Genomic DNA, 17,994 nt, shown 5'->3' with positions numbered 1-17,994 from the left:
GTAATAAAATGTAATATACCTAATTATGACAAGAAATTGTGATAGTTTGTTTTTTCTTTTTTTTTTAATTCTATCCCGATTTTGATACCAATATTGTAGTTTCAATTCTGCATTTGATTCCAATTCCTGTGTTAAAAAATAAATAAAAATATAGCCCAATTTAAAAGAAATATTGTATCACCATTTTAAATAAAGATGGGCCAGTACCAAAAGAATTTGATTTCTATTTTGATACCAATACCAAAATTAATAATAATAATAAATTCTGTACAGATTTCAGTATAAATAATGACTAATAAGAATAACCAAGTTATTAATAACTAATTACTAAATTAATAGTAACTAAAGAGTTTAGACAGGATAGGAAGAACAGACTACCTTTACCATACTAGAGGATATTCCTCATAGATACATTAAAAAGCAACGTGATAATACAATGCTCTGTAAAAATCGTCTATAAGCACTTATAAGGCGCTCATGAATTTACTAACAATTTTGATATAACCAAACTGGCTTATCCCTTGTGACAATTACTTAAGAAGGCTTTCACTACATGTTTACGTGATGTCATAGTCGTTACTTGAAACAAACCTTATACCGGATATAACCAACTCTGAATTTGACCTTACAAACTTCAAGGTGTTACAAAGGAATTGCTCTTTCATTCAAGTTTTTTCTATACAAGAAAAAAATGGAGGTGTAATAGTTGCAGCCAACCCAGTATTGTGTCCCAAAGAGATCTTCTACTCTGCACAAGATATCAAAAGCCTGTTTGTATCATTAAGGTATCATTTAGGTCATTGTATCAAAAACCTATGAATTACGTGTTGGTTGTTGGCACTTACCTCCCGCCTCAATCCTCTATTGATACCTTTTCAAATTTTATCTTGTGGACAAAGTAATATCTCTGGGCAATGCGTTTAACACGTTCAATGCTGATGACGCCAGTTGGCGTTACACGGAACGTGCCTTGTATGCTGATGACGCCAGTTGGCGTCACTCCCAACCTTTTTGCAAGCCAAAACTTGTAGCCATATTATCCTGTCTTATCAGTCAGTAAGTGGTTGTTTTTCAGAGTGATTACTCGTGTAATAAGTTATACTTATTAGTTTAAGTGTTCGTTTTGAGTTTAAATTATCAGTGCGTAAATAAATATATGTTATAATGAGTTATAATATGCCGAGTACCTCTCGTGAAACCCAAGATATGACAATCAGTGAAATTGACCGCGAGTTGAATTCTGACTCACGGAATCTGAAGCACTGAGTAGTGGTGACAGTTATATTCCCGGGGAAAGTGATTGGGATTTAGATAGCTGTGGTAATGACACCCCAGGAAGATGAACAGGATGGATCAGTTCATACGCTTCCATCACCTACTGTTCCAGCTACGGTTGCTCCCATTGCCATTACCAGTGCAGTCCAAACTACACAAAGGTAGGAGAAGAGCTGATTTACCTCAGTTAGTATGGAATGACAATCCTGCTTTGAAAACTTTTATATTTAACCAACCTACTGGTCTTAAGGTTCCAATACCGGGTAATAATAAGCCTATGGATTATTTGACATTAATTTTTAGATGACGTTATGCTGCAATCAATTGTTAGGGAAACTAATATATACGCAGAAGAAGTATTTCTTTCTAGTTCCCATGCACAACACTCACGCATGAGTTACTGGCGAGACCTAAATATCCAAGAGCTAAAGGTATTTTTTGGGCCTATTTCTACATACAGGAATAGTAAAAAATTGCCAAGACTAGAGAGTTATTGGAAAAGAGATGAACTGTTCCAAACTTGTTTTGGGAAACACATGTCACGTGATCGGTTTATGGGTATTTTACGTTGCCTTCACTTTGCCAAAGTAGATCAAGATAGTACTGATCGACTACAGAAAGTTAGGCCCCTGATAGACCATTTCAATAACAAAATGCTTAACATTTATGCACCAAAAAGAGAACTGTCCATTGATGAGTCGATGATCCTGTGGCGTTGTCGCCTAGTCTTTATACAATATATAAAAAAACAAAAAACACAAAATACGGTATAAAGTTTTATCTCTTTGTCAACCTAATGGACTTACAATGAAGTTCTGTAATATATTCTGGAGCTTTGGATGAGTTAGGTGGTGTGGGACACACTGAAAAAGTAGTACTGCATCTACTAAGAGAACGTCTGAACGCAGGCCATTCAGTTTATGCAGATAATTTTTATATAACAGTGTCAATTTGACTAAACAGTTGTTACAACAAAGAACGTACATAACAGGGACTCTGCGTGTAGATAGGCAACAAAATCCAGTAGAAGTTGTTCAAGCTAAACTCAAGAAGGGTGAAACATGTGTAAAATATCATGAAGGAGTTGTAGTTGGAAAATGGAAGGATAAGAGAAACGTTCTATATATATCCAGCCAATTTGAAAATGAGATGAACGTGTCAGTGAATAAAGGAGGAGTAGAAAAACAAAAGCCTCTTCCCAATAATAGAATACAACAAGTATATGAGCGGCATAGATAGGCAGGATCAGATGCTTAGTTATTATCCAGCAGAAAGAAAAACAATCCGCTGGTACAAAAAGGTATTTGTGCACATTTACAAATGGCAGTTTTTAATGCTTTTTTACTGTTTCGTCAAAACAATATTGGAGATAAAATGACATTGTTGACATTTCAGACTTGACATAATAAGGAATCTTTTGAATGCCGCAGACAACCAGCCATTACCCCGTAATATGCCAAAATATTTCTGAACACCAACCGACAAAGCTCCCAATGGGAGATAAACGAAGAAGGCTACGAAAAAACGTTGTGTAATGTGTTACAGTAAAAGGTATTCGTAAAGACACAAATATATCAATGTGAGGCGTGCTGACAGTAAACCTGGCCTATGTCTGGGTGACTGTTTTATAAATTACCACAAGTAAAAGTATAAAAGTGTCAATGTAATAGTATAAATATAAACTTGTTGTGAATATTATATTTTGTAAAGAATAAAAAACTATGGATACAAGGTAAGTACCCAATACATTTATCCATACTTATATTATAATTCGAGTTAGTTTCGTAAAAACAAGAAACGACGCCACTTGGCGTCATCAGCATATCCCATCAAAACCATATGCCATATGCTGATGACGCCAAGCGGCGTCATTTATTATTTTTTACATTATATTGCTAATTTTTTGAATAAAACATTTCGTGAACATGTACATAATAAATTAAGAAATAATAAACATCCAAAAATAAAATAAAATATTTCAGCATTTGCACAATAATGAATTTCAATGTCAGCAGTGAACGTGTTAAGAATACTCTCTTGCTTGGGGATTTCAATTTGCCTAAAACGATTTGGTAAGATCCTGAATCAGTGGCACACATTAGAGCGGCCCAAGTAATTTTGGATATGGCACCTTCCTACCAACTCCAGCAGTTAAAATACATATGTTAATAAAAGAGGAGTCCTTCTTGATCTCTTCTGTACAGAAGCTTGTCTTGTAGTTCTTATCGTTGACACTCTTCTTCCTATGGAGGTTGCTTACCCAGCAATTGCTGTTGAACTCCCATTCTCCACTGGTTGAATGAGGATGTAAAGCGCAAGCCTCTTGCTTTCTTGGGGCCTCATAAGGGAGTTGGGCCTGGTACAATATCACCTTGTTTACTAAGGTTTTGCCATTCTATTCTTGCCCCTCAGCTTACCCTACTTTTCAATAAACTGATGGATAATGAATTTTTTCTAGATGTTCTTAAGTCTATTTATATTATTAATGACATGTTGAATGTTGTCGACATAGAATGCTTGCTTTTTGCTGATAACATCAAGGTTTACAGCGTTGTGCGAAATCAATTGGACTGTGATAACCTTCAACAGAAATTATTCAGAGTGGAGCAATGTTGCATATCCATCTCAATGAAGATAAATCCTAGAAAATGTGCCACCATTACTTTTTTCCCATAATATTGACCCATTTGTCTTGAATTATACTTTAAATGGCACTAATCTGTGATTATCAGGGATCTTGGAATGATACACCTTAGAGATGTGATATTATTGAGTATGTCAGAGTAGTATGCTCTCTTTACCAGGCTGGCCATTATTCAACAATTGGAGAGGATACAGAGAAGGTTTGTTCGTGTTGTTGGATCTAAATTTGTATACAACAACTTTAACGTTCTTATAGAGAGAGGATGTAGCAGCAAATCTGAAACTGATCTCTCTCAACTCTATAAGAAATCTGGCACATGCTCTTTTCTTGAGAAGGCTTCTGGTAAATTTGTATTGACTGTCCTGACTTACTCAAATGTATTCCTTTTAACATTCCACCAGTTATGTGCTTCACAGTCCTATTCAAAAACTTAATTGCATTGGTAATTGTGTATCTGGGTTTGCCTTATATACAGTATATATGGTGAGTTTGCCTTCTTGCCCTGATAAAGAAAATAAATACATATGTAGGTTTTGAAGACCTACTTTGATCAAAAAAAACATCTACTTTCGGTTTATGTAACCTACGTCCTGTCTAAGATATCTCTAGTGTCATAAGGTTGAATTTGACTTTTCATAATGATGAAGAAAATATACCCATGTGCGACTGAAAAGTTACTGCGTTAAAAACGTTCAGACTGTTTAAATTCACTTTCTGTCTAATTTATTTACGGTTTTACATTTAAGTTTGCGTTGTTACGCTAAGAAAATATATTATATGTAAATCTTGAATATCACCTTATATTAAAAAGTGTCTACTTCTGACCTGAAATATTTCTGGTGCTATAATTGATTTTGATTTTTTATCCCGATAAAGAAAATGCATGTATACGTAAGCTTACAAAGACTACTTTGGTCGAAAAACACTTGCTTCCATAGCCTGTGTTCTGCTTCCGGTATAAGTTGCATAGTGAAAATTCATTGAAACTAAGGCCATTCAACATTACAAAATATAATAAGTTTTGTCAATATAATGAGTTAAGAAATTTGTAATAAGTTTTGCGTGATAGCAGTCTTGTTTTTTGGATTGTAGTCTGAGAAAGAATGGCTCACTGAAGCTTGTTTTTGTCCATCCCCTTGTTTATCCTTAAAGCACACTGAAAATGCCAAATCCAATCTCAAGGGAGCCAGCCAGTTTCAGATACCCTTATGTGCAAACAAACATTCACAGCTTTGTTCATTAAGGTAGATTTTATAACAGAGATGAAATAGTATGTATAATGCATTACATGGTTTAAATTCGTCACTTGTGCAATCAGTAGTACAAATTAGATAGTAATTTTGTCCTTGCTATCTACATTGCACGACTTATCAAGCACTGTATATTTAATATTTTCTAAAATTTTTGTGTAAAAATGTTTCTTGGTGAACTTTAGCTGAAAGTGTCAATGGTTTTTTAGTGTCAGTTAACTTTTTATTATGTGTCATAAAAATTTTAATTCTTCTCCCAAGTTCTTAAATATTCCAAAAAACTCTTCCTGTTTTTCACTTTATCAAAACCTTTCTCAGATTTCAATGCATATTTAAAAAAAAAGTTAACCAATTTGGTCCAGCCTTTCTCAAGATTAGTGCTTAATAACACATTGAATGATTTTATTTTTATTTATAAGATAATATTGTAACTGTTTTACACTGTTCTATTGTTATGGTTGTGATAGTTTTATTATTTATGAAATAATGTACATACTTGCACGTCTTATTGTTACTATACAAATTGTTAGTATTGTTATTACTTAATAAGTTTTGTTCTTGTTATTGTTAGGTATTCTACGAGGGTCTTCCAGAAAGTAAAGAACGATTGCGCATCACGGGCGGCGCAGTTCCCCCACCACCGCGGTAGATAGCTTATTCGTTAGCCACACCTTCTGCCTCAGTGTGAGCTGAGTAGCGGTACCGTGAGGTCACGTTTGCGTCTCCTGTGAAAGTTTAAAATGGCGGCGTTAATTGAAAATCCCGCCAAGTGTGAACTGCGTAGTGTGATACGGTTTCTGAATGCACAGAATGTTCGACCTATTGAAATTTATAGGCAAATTAAGGCAGTTTACGGTGACAATGCGATGAACGAGTCATCAGTGAGAAAATGGTGCATTCAATTTAAGGAAGGTCGAACTAATGTGCACGACGAGGAACGATGTGGAAGGCCGTCACTCGTTACTGACGAGTTGGCAGCGAAAGTTGATGGAAAAATTCAACAAAACCGTCGTTTCACTTTGAGTGGTCTAGTGGAATTTTTTCCACAAATTTCAAGGTCGCTTTTGCACGAAATAGTGACTGAACGTCTTGGTTATCAGAAAATGTGTGCTCGTTGGGTGCCTAAGATTCTTACTGATGTCCACAAGACTAAACGGATGGTAGCAGCTCTTGAGTTTTTGACTCAGTATGACGAAGAAGGTGATGCGTTTCTTGACCGCATCGTAACGGGTGACGAAACTTGGGTTTCCTATCGAACCCCGGAAACAAAGCTCCAGTCAATGGAATGGCATCACTCGAATTCACCAACAAAAAACAGGAAAGAAAAACCAAATTTGAACACCAGGAAATTGATGGCAACAGTTTTTTGGAACCGAAAAGGCCTAATCCATGTGGAGTTCATGCCGAGAGGCGAAACAATCAACTCAGAGGCCTACATCGAGACCTTGCATCGGCTTCGCCGCCCTATTCAGAACAAACGACGCAGAATGCTGTCGTCGAAAGTGGTGCTGATCCACGACAATGCTCGGTCTCATTGCAGTGCACGAACCAAAGCAGAACTCAATTCTTTCAAATGGCAAATCTTCGGATACCCTCCGTATAGTCCAGATCTGGCTCCGAGTGACTATCACTTGTTTCCAAAGTTGAAAGTGTTTTTTAGGCGGAAAAAACTTTTTGGGTGACGAAGACCTCAAAGAAGGAGTAAAAACGTGGCTTCATTCCTTGGCGGCTTCATTCTATAATGTCGGTATAGAAAAACTGGTGCCACGCTACAACAAGTGCCTTGACAGTTCCGGCGATTTTGTAGAAAAATAGAGTAAGTTTATAAGTATTTATAAATAAATTTTCATGCTCTTATCTTTTGTTTTCTATTGACTTATAACAAAACGTTCTTTACTTTCTGGAAGACCCTCGTACTATATTTGTTAAAGACATTACTTTTTAAACATTATTGTTTGACATATTTTTTATTATGTGTGTCACTCAGTATTCTTTGTTTCCCTCTTAATATATGATACAAAATAGTAAAAGATACATTGTTTCATATGCAAGCAGTTACGTTAGTATTCATTTTTTAAATGGTGTTTAACTTTAAATACAAAAATGAAAAAAGAACACATTATTTTATGAAGAGAGGAATATCCTTCCTAACAATATGTTAAAGTTATCTAACCTATCTATATTCTCATGCTAAAACCTGGATTTTTGCCCTCTTTATGCTTTTTTGTTCTCTTAAATTAACTAAGAATATAAAACGATAAGTGGTATTGTTTCTTTAAATGTAAAGCAAATCTGGCCAGTAGGAGTGGCCAGCTAAAAATTTCAAACCACACTTAGCCATGATAAAATATTTTTAAATAGAAAAGTACATATATTATTACAAAAGCCATATTTATATGACTACACAAATTATGAGTCAAACAAAGATTGACAAGCATCTGTTTTATTAGTTTTTAAGCTTACATGGGCGTTGTTGTAAGTAACTAAAATCAAAGTCTTCCGTTTCACACCAGTCGAAATGTTGCATACACAATTATTTTCTTGAAATATTTGAGACTTGGCTGAGGAAAGCCATAGTTTAAAACTTTCAGCTGAAGTTCATCAAAGAGGCAGAAACATTTGTTTACATTTAAAATTTAAAAAATTATTATTATAAAGTGCTTGATCAGTAGTGTAATGCAGATTGCATAGAAGAAGTTATTGCCTAACATTAAATTTAAATTGCACCAATGATCAATAAAATATCTAATGCAGTGAAAATACTATTAAACGCTGTTATAAAAACCACCTCATTATACAAAGCTGTGAATATTTGCACATAAGGTAATTGAATTTGAATTGATCGAAGGTAAATGAAAAGAGCCGAAAGAAGTTGCTTTATGATCAAAATTGGTTTTTGTTGATACATTTTCTTGATCGGAACACAAGGCAAAATCCACAATAATACTGGAAATATCTTAGACAAAAAATTAATTTTAACAGACCAAATTTGATTCTTTATAACCTAATTAGTTAGATTCATCCATAAATTAATTAATTGTACTGATTAACTTATCAACACCTAGCAAAAACCATGAAAGATAGAGGCAGGAAATATGGGTACATACCTGCATAATGCGCCCAAGAGGCTCACGAAGGAACGACTATCAATTATTTCAGGAATGTGTATAATGTGATAAGAAGTGTGAATATAGTGTACTGTTTTTCAACAGGAAATTTGCGTGCAAAGTAGCAGGCAAATGCTAGTATATATAAAACTGTGAATTATCATTTTTTTTTTTTAATACAGTAATTTCTTATCTTTAATACATTTTTTCATGTAGAAATTAAGACCATAAAATTTTTTAGTGATCAGTAATTTATGTACCACCATTTTTGTTGACAAATTATCATTAGCTGCAGTAGACGCAGAATAGCAACACTACTTAAATTACATGTACTATCAGTTATGTACTTTAAAATTTGACTGTGTAAAACCATATTCCTAACTACATACTGGCATTATCCTGATCATATATCACTGTGTTTATTTTTTTAACATTGTTTTTTTTTCAGAATCCATTCAATCGAAGCATTACAAGAGGAACAAAGGTTTATGTAGAGAACACACTGAAAATCATTTGGTCAAACATAAGAAGCAAATTGAAACAGAAATGGAATGGAAAACATCTCAAAAGAAAGATGGTTGTCAGAAAAAAAATACAAGCACTCCATCGACAATATAAAATCATCTCACGATTTGTTGAAATTTCTCCAGGTTGAATCAACATACCACGGTTCCACCTCAAATCACTTAAAATCATCTACAAAGCAGTCTGTTTTTAAAAATGTAGATAAACTGCAGTGGACAATGATTTATGTACCACCATTTTTGTAGACAAAATTATCATTAGCTGCAGTAGACGTAGAATAGCAACACTACTTAAATTACATTCCTGTCTATCAGTTATGTACTTTAAAGTGACTATGTAAAACCATATTCCTAACTACATACTGGCATTATCCTGATCATATATCACTGTGTTATTTTTTTAACATTGTTTTCTTTTCAGAATCCATTCAACCGAAGCATTTCAAGAAGAACAAAGGTTTATATAGAGAACACACTGAAAATCATTTGGTCAATCATAAGAAGCAAATTGAAACAGAAATTGAATGGAAAACATCTCAAAAGAAAGATGGTTGTCAGAAAAAATACAAGCACTCCATCGACAATATAAAATCATCTCACGATTTGTTGAAATTTCTCCAGGTTGAATCAACATACCACGGTTCCACCCCAAATCACTTAAAATCATCTACAAAGCAGTCTGTTTTTAAAAATGTAGATAAACTGCAGTGGACAATGATCAAAAAATTTATTAATAAAAGAATAAAATTGCTTAGAACAACTGAAGAACGTGGAGATATCAAGAGACGGAAACATTACTTAAACAAGTTTGTGAAAATATTAAGACATTGGACATCGTATAGTTGTCTCTTTTTTTCCACATATAATTTCATAACTGTTAAGGGTGAAACATTCAACATTAGTAGCACTGGTCATATATTATAAATTATTTTTAATGCATAAATGCATTGCAATAAACAATTTACGTAACCATAAAACGGGTAGTGTAAATAAGTCATAGGGTTGAAATATAAATACATTCAAACATTTTTCTTTAAAGCAAACTATTTTTCAAAGTATTGCAACTATTTTTACTATTTCAGAACTTCAAATTAAAATCTGGCATCGAATGAAGATCCTTTATCTAGTTACGCAAATTTAGATTTAATACCTTACACAAACCACTTGTGTTATAAAAGTTTTGTCAAGAAAAGGTTTTCTTGTTTTAAATAAAATAAATTAAAGTTGACTTCTGCATAAAAATTAAAACTGAACTAAAAAGTTATCTTTCTTATAAGATTCAAATAAAATAAAATTTCAAATTCAATTAAAAATAAAATGTACTTTCTTTTTTTTAAGTGAAGCAAAAAATAAAACTGAACTAAAAATTCACTGAAAAATTCTTTGTATCACGTCTGTCACTACCTGTTACTGACGGTACAGCTTCAAATTTAATACTGTAATTTAACTATATCTCACCCAATAATATTTACTAATAACTTGATTTCTTGATATATTCAAATTATTTTGACTGTTTTATACTAAATATCTATTCAATTGCTAATAACCTTTAACTAATATTAAAATTGAGAACTTTACTTGAACAGTACTTGCAATAACATGTACTGTCTTACTTGTGTTAATTATATTGTAATTTCCAAATCTTCTTAATTCCCCCTTTTGGAGTAAAATAATACAATAGTTTCCTGTAAAAGAGACCTAACATTGGTTGGCAAACAATTTTCCATATTAAAATCCTAATTAGACTATAATAGAGCTACTTACGTAAAACTTCATGCATACTTCTAGAATAATTAGGACTGGACATATCACACCAAAACTAAATCCACAAAACAGAGATGCGTGTGTCGGAGGTTTTTACACCGACTCTTTCCCTAACCCACCCATCTCATCACCAATGTTCTTGATTGTCCTCTGACTATCCAATCACAAGGCTAGAGAAATTAATTGTCAACTAAGCAATCCCTGTTGTTATTACAGTCGACTTTAACGTAAATAATAATAATGAACTAAATCTCGTATGTTACCAAAATGAAACCATTTTGAAGTTTCTACCTTTTATAGAAGTGAGGTAATGACTGTTTATGTGAAAGTTACATTAGGTTATTGGCTATTATGAATTACATAAAGGTTAAACAACTTCCAAGCTAAAAAACTAATATTTTTCATATTTTATGAAGCTTATGTTTCAGTACACAGTCGAGTAGTGTGGTTTTTGGATTAACAATAAATCAGTAACAAAAAAATTTACAATTGTCTATTACAAATGTTGGCTGTGAACTTCGATTTGACATGGAGCCATCTAAGCATTGGTCTTATATGAGTTAAAAATACATTGAATGATGAATTCTGTAATGAATCATCAGTGTTGTATTCATCCTAGTAATTACAGTATTTTAGACAAAACACAATCACTAATAATTAAGCACTAAATTGAGCACTAAAAAGGTATAGGTTGACTATGACAAGGAATTTAACAAGTTCATTTTTTCTAGTGAATACTAAGATATATATCTGCTTAGTACTTATACTAGGCAAAATTAAAGTACGCTCCTTCAAAATGTAACAAAGACTGGACACTAATTTGCCTACAGCTCAAAAGGTCATATCAATTAACATTTCTTAAATGATTTTAAATAAAATTAATATTATAAACTAAAATAAGCAGTACATATGTTCATGTGTATGTGTTGTTGCCTATATTTTCAACAATTGTTCAGGATTTTTTGTGGTGATTATCTTATACCTCCATTCAAAACTAATCTTATTACAAATTGTGACTTCCAAAGAAATAACATTTGAAAGAAAATACAATTCAATTACAACAAATATAAATTCTGACTCTTGAAACTATATTGTCTTTAGAATTCCTTGGGACGTCTCTCTTGGTGGTATTTTTTAAGTATCTTTAACGATGTTTCTGAATCTACAAAACCTGATTTTGATGAGTTTTTGAAAACGAAATAACGCTGCCACAGAGTAGTCTCACATTTAATTTTTTAAGTATTGGATATGTATATAACCAGCAAATCAGCTGAGAAGTTTTGGTATAAGCCCATATAAAGAACCCAGAACAAAATTGTGGAGGTGCTGTTTTCTTACATTTATGACAATTTAAACCAGAAATCCCAGAAAACGTAACTTTTCCTGCTTGGCTTTGGAATGGCGTCCTTATTAGAATACAAAGAATTTATCCTAGAATAACGGACCATAATTAAATACAAAGATTTCAATAGTATAAATCACTGTAAGTTACCTCAGAGTTGATATGCGACATTCCAAGTTGGAATATATCAGGGTTCCAGAAAATGCTCCTTTAGGAGTCGTTTGAATATTACATGGAGCAATGAGACGAAACAAGATGTTGAGATGTGGTTTTCTTCCAACGCATCATAACTTACCTCACAGTTCATAATAATGGGCATTTTCACTCTAGTCTACACAACAGCAGGGAATGCTTACACACCTGACATTAACAGGACGAGAATGGTACAGCAGTTTTAATGCAGTTACTTAAAGAGTGGAAAGCGGGATGGCTTATTTTGATAATCGGTTTTATTTATTGTTCTTAAATCGGAAGTTTTGACAGGGCCGGATTTAAAAATACAAGCCCCTAGGCTCCAACCTGTAATGTAGGCCCTGGGATCGTGGTTTGTGGTATATGGAATACCTCCAATGAAAGGAGGATCCGGGGGGCCTCCCTCGGGGAATATTTGAACATTTAGTTGCAAAATGGCGATTTTTAAGGGTATTTGCGCTAAATATTCTATATTGGCTAACCTGAAAACATTAATGCTTCATCAGTAATAACATAATGTTTCTACCAATATAGATTAGAAAAATATGGCATTAGATAACTTTAATATTGTTAATATTTAACTCAAGTTATTTTAGGTAAAGATAAGCCACAAAATAAAACATAACTTTAATGTGCATTGGTAAGTAAACAAGAAAAGTACAATTCAATATTAAGAAATTATGAATAAATCTTTAGATATAAATTAAATATATTATTGGAAATCATGTTCATTCAGTCACTTTGCTGATTAGTTTCCATCTAATCTCTGCAATAAAGTTGTTTATGATATTTTCATGGCTGACTTGTCTCAGAATGTTGTGTTCTATATTAAACAAGGCCAAAAAGTGTAGCCTGTCTTCTGACGTACAGGTCCGGAATCTGTTCTTAATCAGCTTCAGCTTAGAGAATGATATTTCTGTAGAGCAATTGTCACTATCAAGAAAGTAGAAAGAAAGTGATGTGGTTGTGCTCAGTCGATTCTAGGGTTTTGTAAAAATTCACTAGACTTGTTTACTGACCCAAAATATCGGGACACGAATATATTTCAGTGACCATCACTTATTTTCAGGAGTGTTTATTATACCTATGACATACCTTTTAGCTCCATCAGAAATCGCGGGTAACTGATAATTTAATTAATAAAAGACTATTGGAAATGCCTAACCATATCACACATGACACTTGAAAAAGAGTTCCCCTTTGCAAACCACCCACACGATCAATAATCGATTTGAAAGCTGTATACCATACCTCGACAATTTGGAGCCCAATAATGGAAAAATTGATAAATAATTAGTGCAATATTATCTATTTATCGAGATTGAAGTGGTAAAATATCTTCTGGGTGTAGTTCTTTGCGTTTCTGGGGTATAATAAATTATTTCAAAATTACATAAATAAACTTGCAATCAATTGCAAAATTGCATCAATAAGAGAAAATAGTAATATACTAAATATTAACTTTCTGATAGTAAAAATGGAACAAATTATAATACTACGGAAAATCATATAATCTACTGTACACACTTGTGTCTTATACTCTGAACAGACAAAGTTAACTAATGCATGTCAAACTTTCAGATAAATCAAGTATGTGATATCAGTTTTTGAGCTAAATATGAGAATAAAATAAACCGAATAAAGTACAGAGCATGGAAAGACTCGACAGAACGTAACGGAAAGGGTAGCGCACAGTTGTACAGACAATTCTTTTTTTTTTTCATCTAAAATCAATGCAGTTTACTTGGACCAATTAGACCTGTGTACCAAGTTTCAAGTCTCAGGACCTTAATAATAAGAGCTATCGCGCAGACAGGCGCATAGCAAACGATTGTAATAAGGCCCTTTCGGTTCTTTATAAAGCGTTAATAAATAGGAACGTATATTCCTTCATTGCATTGCAGAGCAAATACATTTATTTATAATTACTATATTCACTTGTAAGTCGCATTGGAGTTTCTATCAGTCATTCTATAAATTAACGCAACTAGCTTGAGCTTTTTATACTAAAAAAAAACAAACTAGGACAAAATAGAGTACATTAGTTTTGTAATATTCAACACAATGTTTTTTGAGTGTAATTTAAGAAAATTATCTTATTTTTCTATTAAACGGAGCATAATCTTGTCCATTAATATAAATATATTTGTCAATTTGAAGATAATGTGCTCACACAATGCAAATTGGCTCTTGGCCCCTTGTTTACCATTTCTAATTTTGACCACGTTTAGCTCAAAATACTAATCCTCTATTCACATAGTACTTTGAGATTGAGACTAAGATTAGGAATAGGAATAGCGGCTTGGGCAAATGAGACGGACAGACAACGAAAATTATCTTTCTTTTAGCCACTCCCTCCTCACTGGTGTGGGGAAAAGGAGAGAAGAACTAAGTATACTGAGCAAAGATGAAAAAAAAAAAAAAAAAAACAGAAAATTGAAAACATAGAACACCTTTTTATTCGTTCCTCAATATGTTTCTATATTAGGATCCTTAGCATGTCCTATATTATTTACTAACGGCCATATAAGGTTATAACACAACTTGTTTGTGTATATTATGACTAACCGACAAGCTCACATAGGTTATCTTCGAAAAACAAAACACAAATAAAGTGAGTTGAAGATTGAAAACAAAACATATGTGATTCTACCATAGAGGAAATTGTAATGCCTTGGTGTTGGGGATAATTCGATGGTAAAGATACTTACTTGATACTTGTAGTTCCGCAGGAGTTGGCCCAGTAGTGGGCTTCTGCAGGTGAAACTGCCCCAGGAAAGGGTCAGGATTGGTTTTGGTTGTGAGCTTGAACAATGGGCAAAAAATCCTCCAAACTGTAAAAGCAGTTTATAACCAAAAAGTTCTTCAGCTCAGTCTTGAATTTTTTCACACAGTTAAAATTTTTTTAAACGAATAGGCAGAGCTTCAAAAAATTTTTCTGTCAGCAAAATTTAGTTTTTCCTCAGAAAGAGTAGGCCTATGATATACAGCAAAAGTGTTTCTGTGCCTAGTATTGTATGAGTGTACATCATTACAATATTCAAGATTTTGTGATTTGATGTACACTGTGCATTCATAAATGTACATACATGGAACAGTTAAAATGCTTAAAGCAATAAATACATTTCTACAGTGAGTTTGGGGTGTTACACCCAACATAGCTCTGATTGCCTTTTTTGCAAAGTGAAAATTTATTTTTTGTTTTCCCTCCCCAGAGGACGATTGAATAGGAAATGTGTGACCCAAGAAGGCAGTGGTAAACGCTTTTTACCAGATCTTGATTGTTTAGCCTAGAAAGACACCTAAGAACAAAAGTGCCCTTAGACATTTTTCCAACTGCCTACCCCAGTCCATGTCATCGTCCAATACCACCCCTAGCAGCTCAGCCGAATCATAGATATCCACTTCCGTGTCACCAATGAACAATGATGGAGTCCAAAAGTTTTTTTAAAATGTCCATTTGTTTTGTTTGAATGCAAATGTATTTTGTTTTCTCTGGGTTCAATTTCAGGCTATTAAGAAAAAAACTGGGCTAATTCATTGGTTTCGTGAAATAGTTCTAATTCTAGAGTTCCACAGTCCCTACTTTTGGTAACAAGGGTGGTATCATCCGCAAACAGATTTTCTTTTGGGATGTGATTTGAGATATCGTTAATATAAATCAAAAAGAGAAGAGGACCTAGAATTGATCCCTGTGGAACTCCATTTAGGATCAATTCTGGCTTTGACTGGACGGATTTAATTTTGGATTTGGTTTTGTGCGTAATTTCGACTGATTGATACCTGTTTGACAAGTATGAAACAAGCCAGTCCATGGCAAAATTTGGAACATCCAGGGCCGAAAGATTGTCAATAAGAATGTCGGCGTTGACACAGGCAAAGGCTTTTGAGAGATCTGTAAAACATGCTATAATAGTCTCCCCCGCCTCCGCTGCCCCCATGCAAGCATTCACAAAGTCAATCAGAGCCAGTTTGGTTGATTTGGATTTTCTGAAACCATACTGTCTTTCCACTAGAAGCTTATTTGCTTCAAGGTAGTTGGTCAGTTGGTTACAGATAGTTTATTCAATGAATATTGAGGCCACTGGTAGGAGTGATATTGGACGATAGTTACACACATCCATAACATCCTCCCCTCTTAAAAAGAGGCTTAACCCTGGCAATTTTGCAGGCATTTGGGAAGGTGCAGCTACTAATTGACTTATTGACAAGATCCACCAGTGGTCGAGTTATTTCCTCCCGACAGAATTTGAGCTCCTTCATACAAAGGCCACCAATCCCAGAAGAAGTCTTTGGACTGCAATTAACAAAGAGTTTCTGTATTGATTTTTCATCAATCAATTTAAAGCTGTCCAATGTGATGCTATCTTCAACTTGTGTGAAAACATGATTTAGCTGACTGATTTTAAGTTCATCCTTAATTTTGTTTGCAATGTTAATAAAAAATGTAATGAAGTAGTCGCTTATTTGAATAGGATTATTTATTCTTCCACTGTCATTTTTTATTTTCATGTTTTCAAATTCTTTTCTGGTGTTTCCTCTAAAGTTATTCACTATATTCCAAGATTCTTTTGGTTTGTTGTCTGATTCATTTATCCTATTTTTATAATACCAAGCGTTTTCTGCCTTAACCCTTTGCACGCCAACGTACCTATATTACGGCCGTCGGCTACTCAACCGAAAATCGCCAACGGCCGTAATATAGGTACGTCACGTTTTTCGCCTGTAATTTTCTTATAGTTCATCTGATTGCCGATAAATTTCGATTAATCGATAGTCGATTAGTTGCTTTGCAACAAAGTAGTTAATTCCTTTATGGACTGTTTGTTTGGTCGTATTTGAGCTTCGCAGCTGTTGGATTGTTTGGTCGAGGGTGAGGTTACGTTCGTGTTGCTCTGCGTTGTTTACGTTTGTAATTCTCTATATAATTACTTTTGTTGTTAGGGTATTTTTATTATGCCCCTTTTATTAGATTCATTGGTACTTTGGGATTATACCGACCACACCCAGATATGAATCGTTATTTGACATTTAGCTTCTACTGATTAATAGATTAGCGTAGAACAATATTTCGTCGATATAAAACAGGAATTGTCTTATCGCAAACCCCTCCCCATCCTCAGACAGTTGACATTTAGCTTCTACTGCTTACTAGATTAGCGTAGAATAATATTTCGTCAGTATAAAACAGGAATTGTCTTATCGCAAACCCCTCCCCATCCTCAGACAGAGGTCAAAGTCGAGCGGCCTAGTAGATAACGTGATTGCAGAGTCTCGCCGCCCGTTCGCTTTGTTGTACTTTCGTATTTTACCCCTACATTTCTCCAAACACAAACATTCAACAAAAACAAACATTACCAAACAAAAACTAAACTCTTTATTGAAAAAAAACAAAAACTAAACTCTTTATTGAAAAAAAACACACACAAAACTTGTTTTTATTCTTGATCAAACTCCGCCACCCAAAATGCGAGTGCCTCCGGCCGAAGGTGCTTCCGAAGCTCGCACTGATGTCACCGAAAGAAAAACATCCCTCGAGATAGTATCTATCAGTAAAATATAATTCTAATCAGAAATATAAATTGAATTGTAATGGAAAGGCAATTATGTACCGTGCAAAAAACTTAAATAATCATGTGATCGGCCTGCCGTAATCGGGATTCTCGAGAAAGATAAGATAACAGCGACCACAATACCGATCACAATACCTGGAAATCCTTGTTTATTGATGGAATGTTAGTTCTGTTACTCAAATACATCGTTTTATAACGTTCTAAGTTCATTGAAAAAGTTTAAGCGAATCTGACCTCATTAACAATTGATAACCTTTGTAAGTTTGTAATTTTGTAATTAAAGAGTTGTTTTTTTCGTTCTATAACGTTTGTTTATAATATAT

General features: G+C 33.8%; 1 protein-coding gene across 1 annotated transcript in view; it reads left to right on the top strand.

The window, feature by feature from the left end:
- Nucleotides 1–9,024, top strand: part of LOC124360052 — a 28,113-nt gene extending 19,089 nt beyond the window's left edge. The window contains exon 6 of the mRNA XM_046813311.1: nucleotides 8,725–9,024. Coding sequence (XP_046669267.1) covers nucleotides 8,725–8,894 — 170 coding nt within the window. The 3' untranslated portion in view covers nucleotides 8,895–9,024. The remainder of the gene's footprint in view (nucleotides 1–8,724) is intronic.
- The last annotated feature ends 8,970 nt before the right edge of the window (nucleotides 9,025–17,994 follow it).

Source organism: Homalodisca vitripennis, chromosome 1, assembly GCF_021130785.1.
Source record: "Homalodisca vitripennis isolate AUS2020 chromosome 1, UT_GWSS_2.1, whole genome shotgun sequence".
Lineage (NCBI taxonomy): Eukaryota > Metazoa > Arthropoda > Insecta > Hemiptera > Cicadellidae > Homalodisca > Homalodisca vitripennis.
The sequence above is the reverse complement of the archived record's forward strand: the minus strand, read 5'-3'. Positions and strand labels throughout refer to the sequence as shown.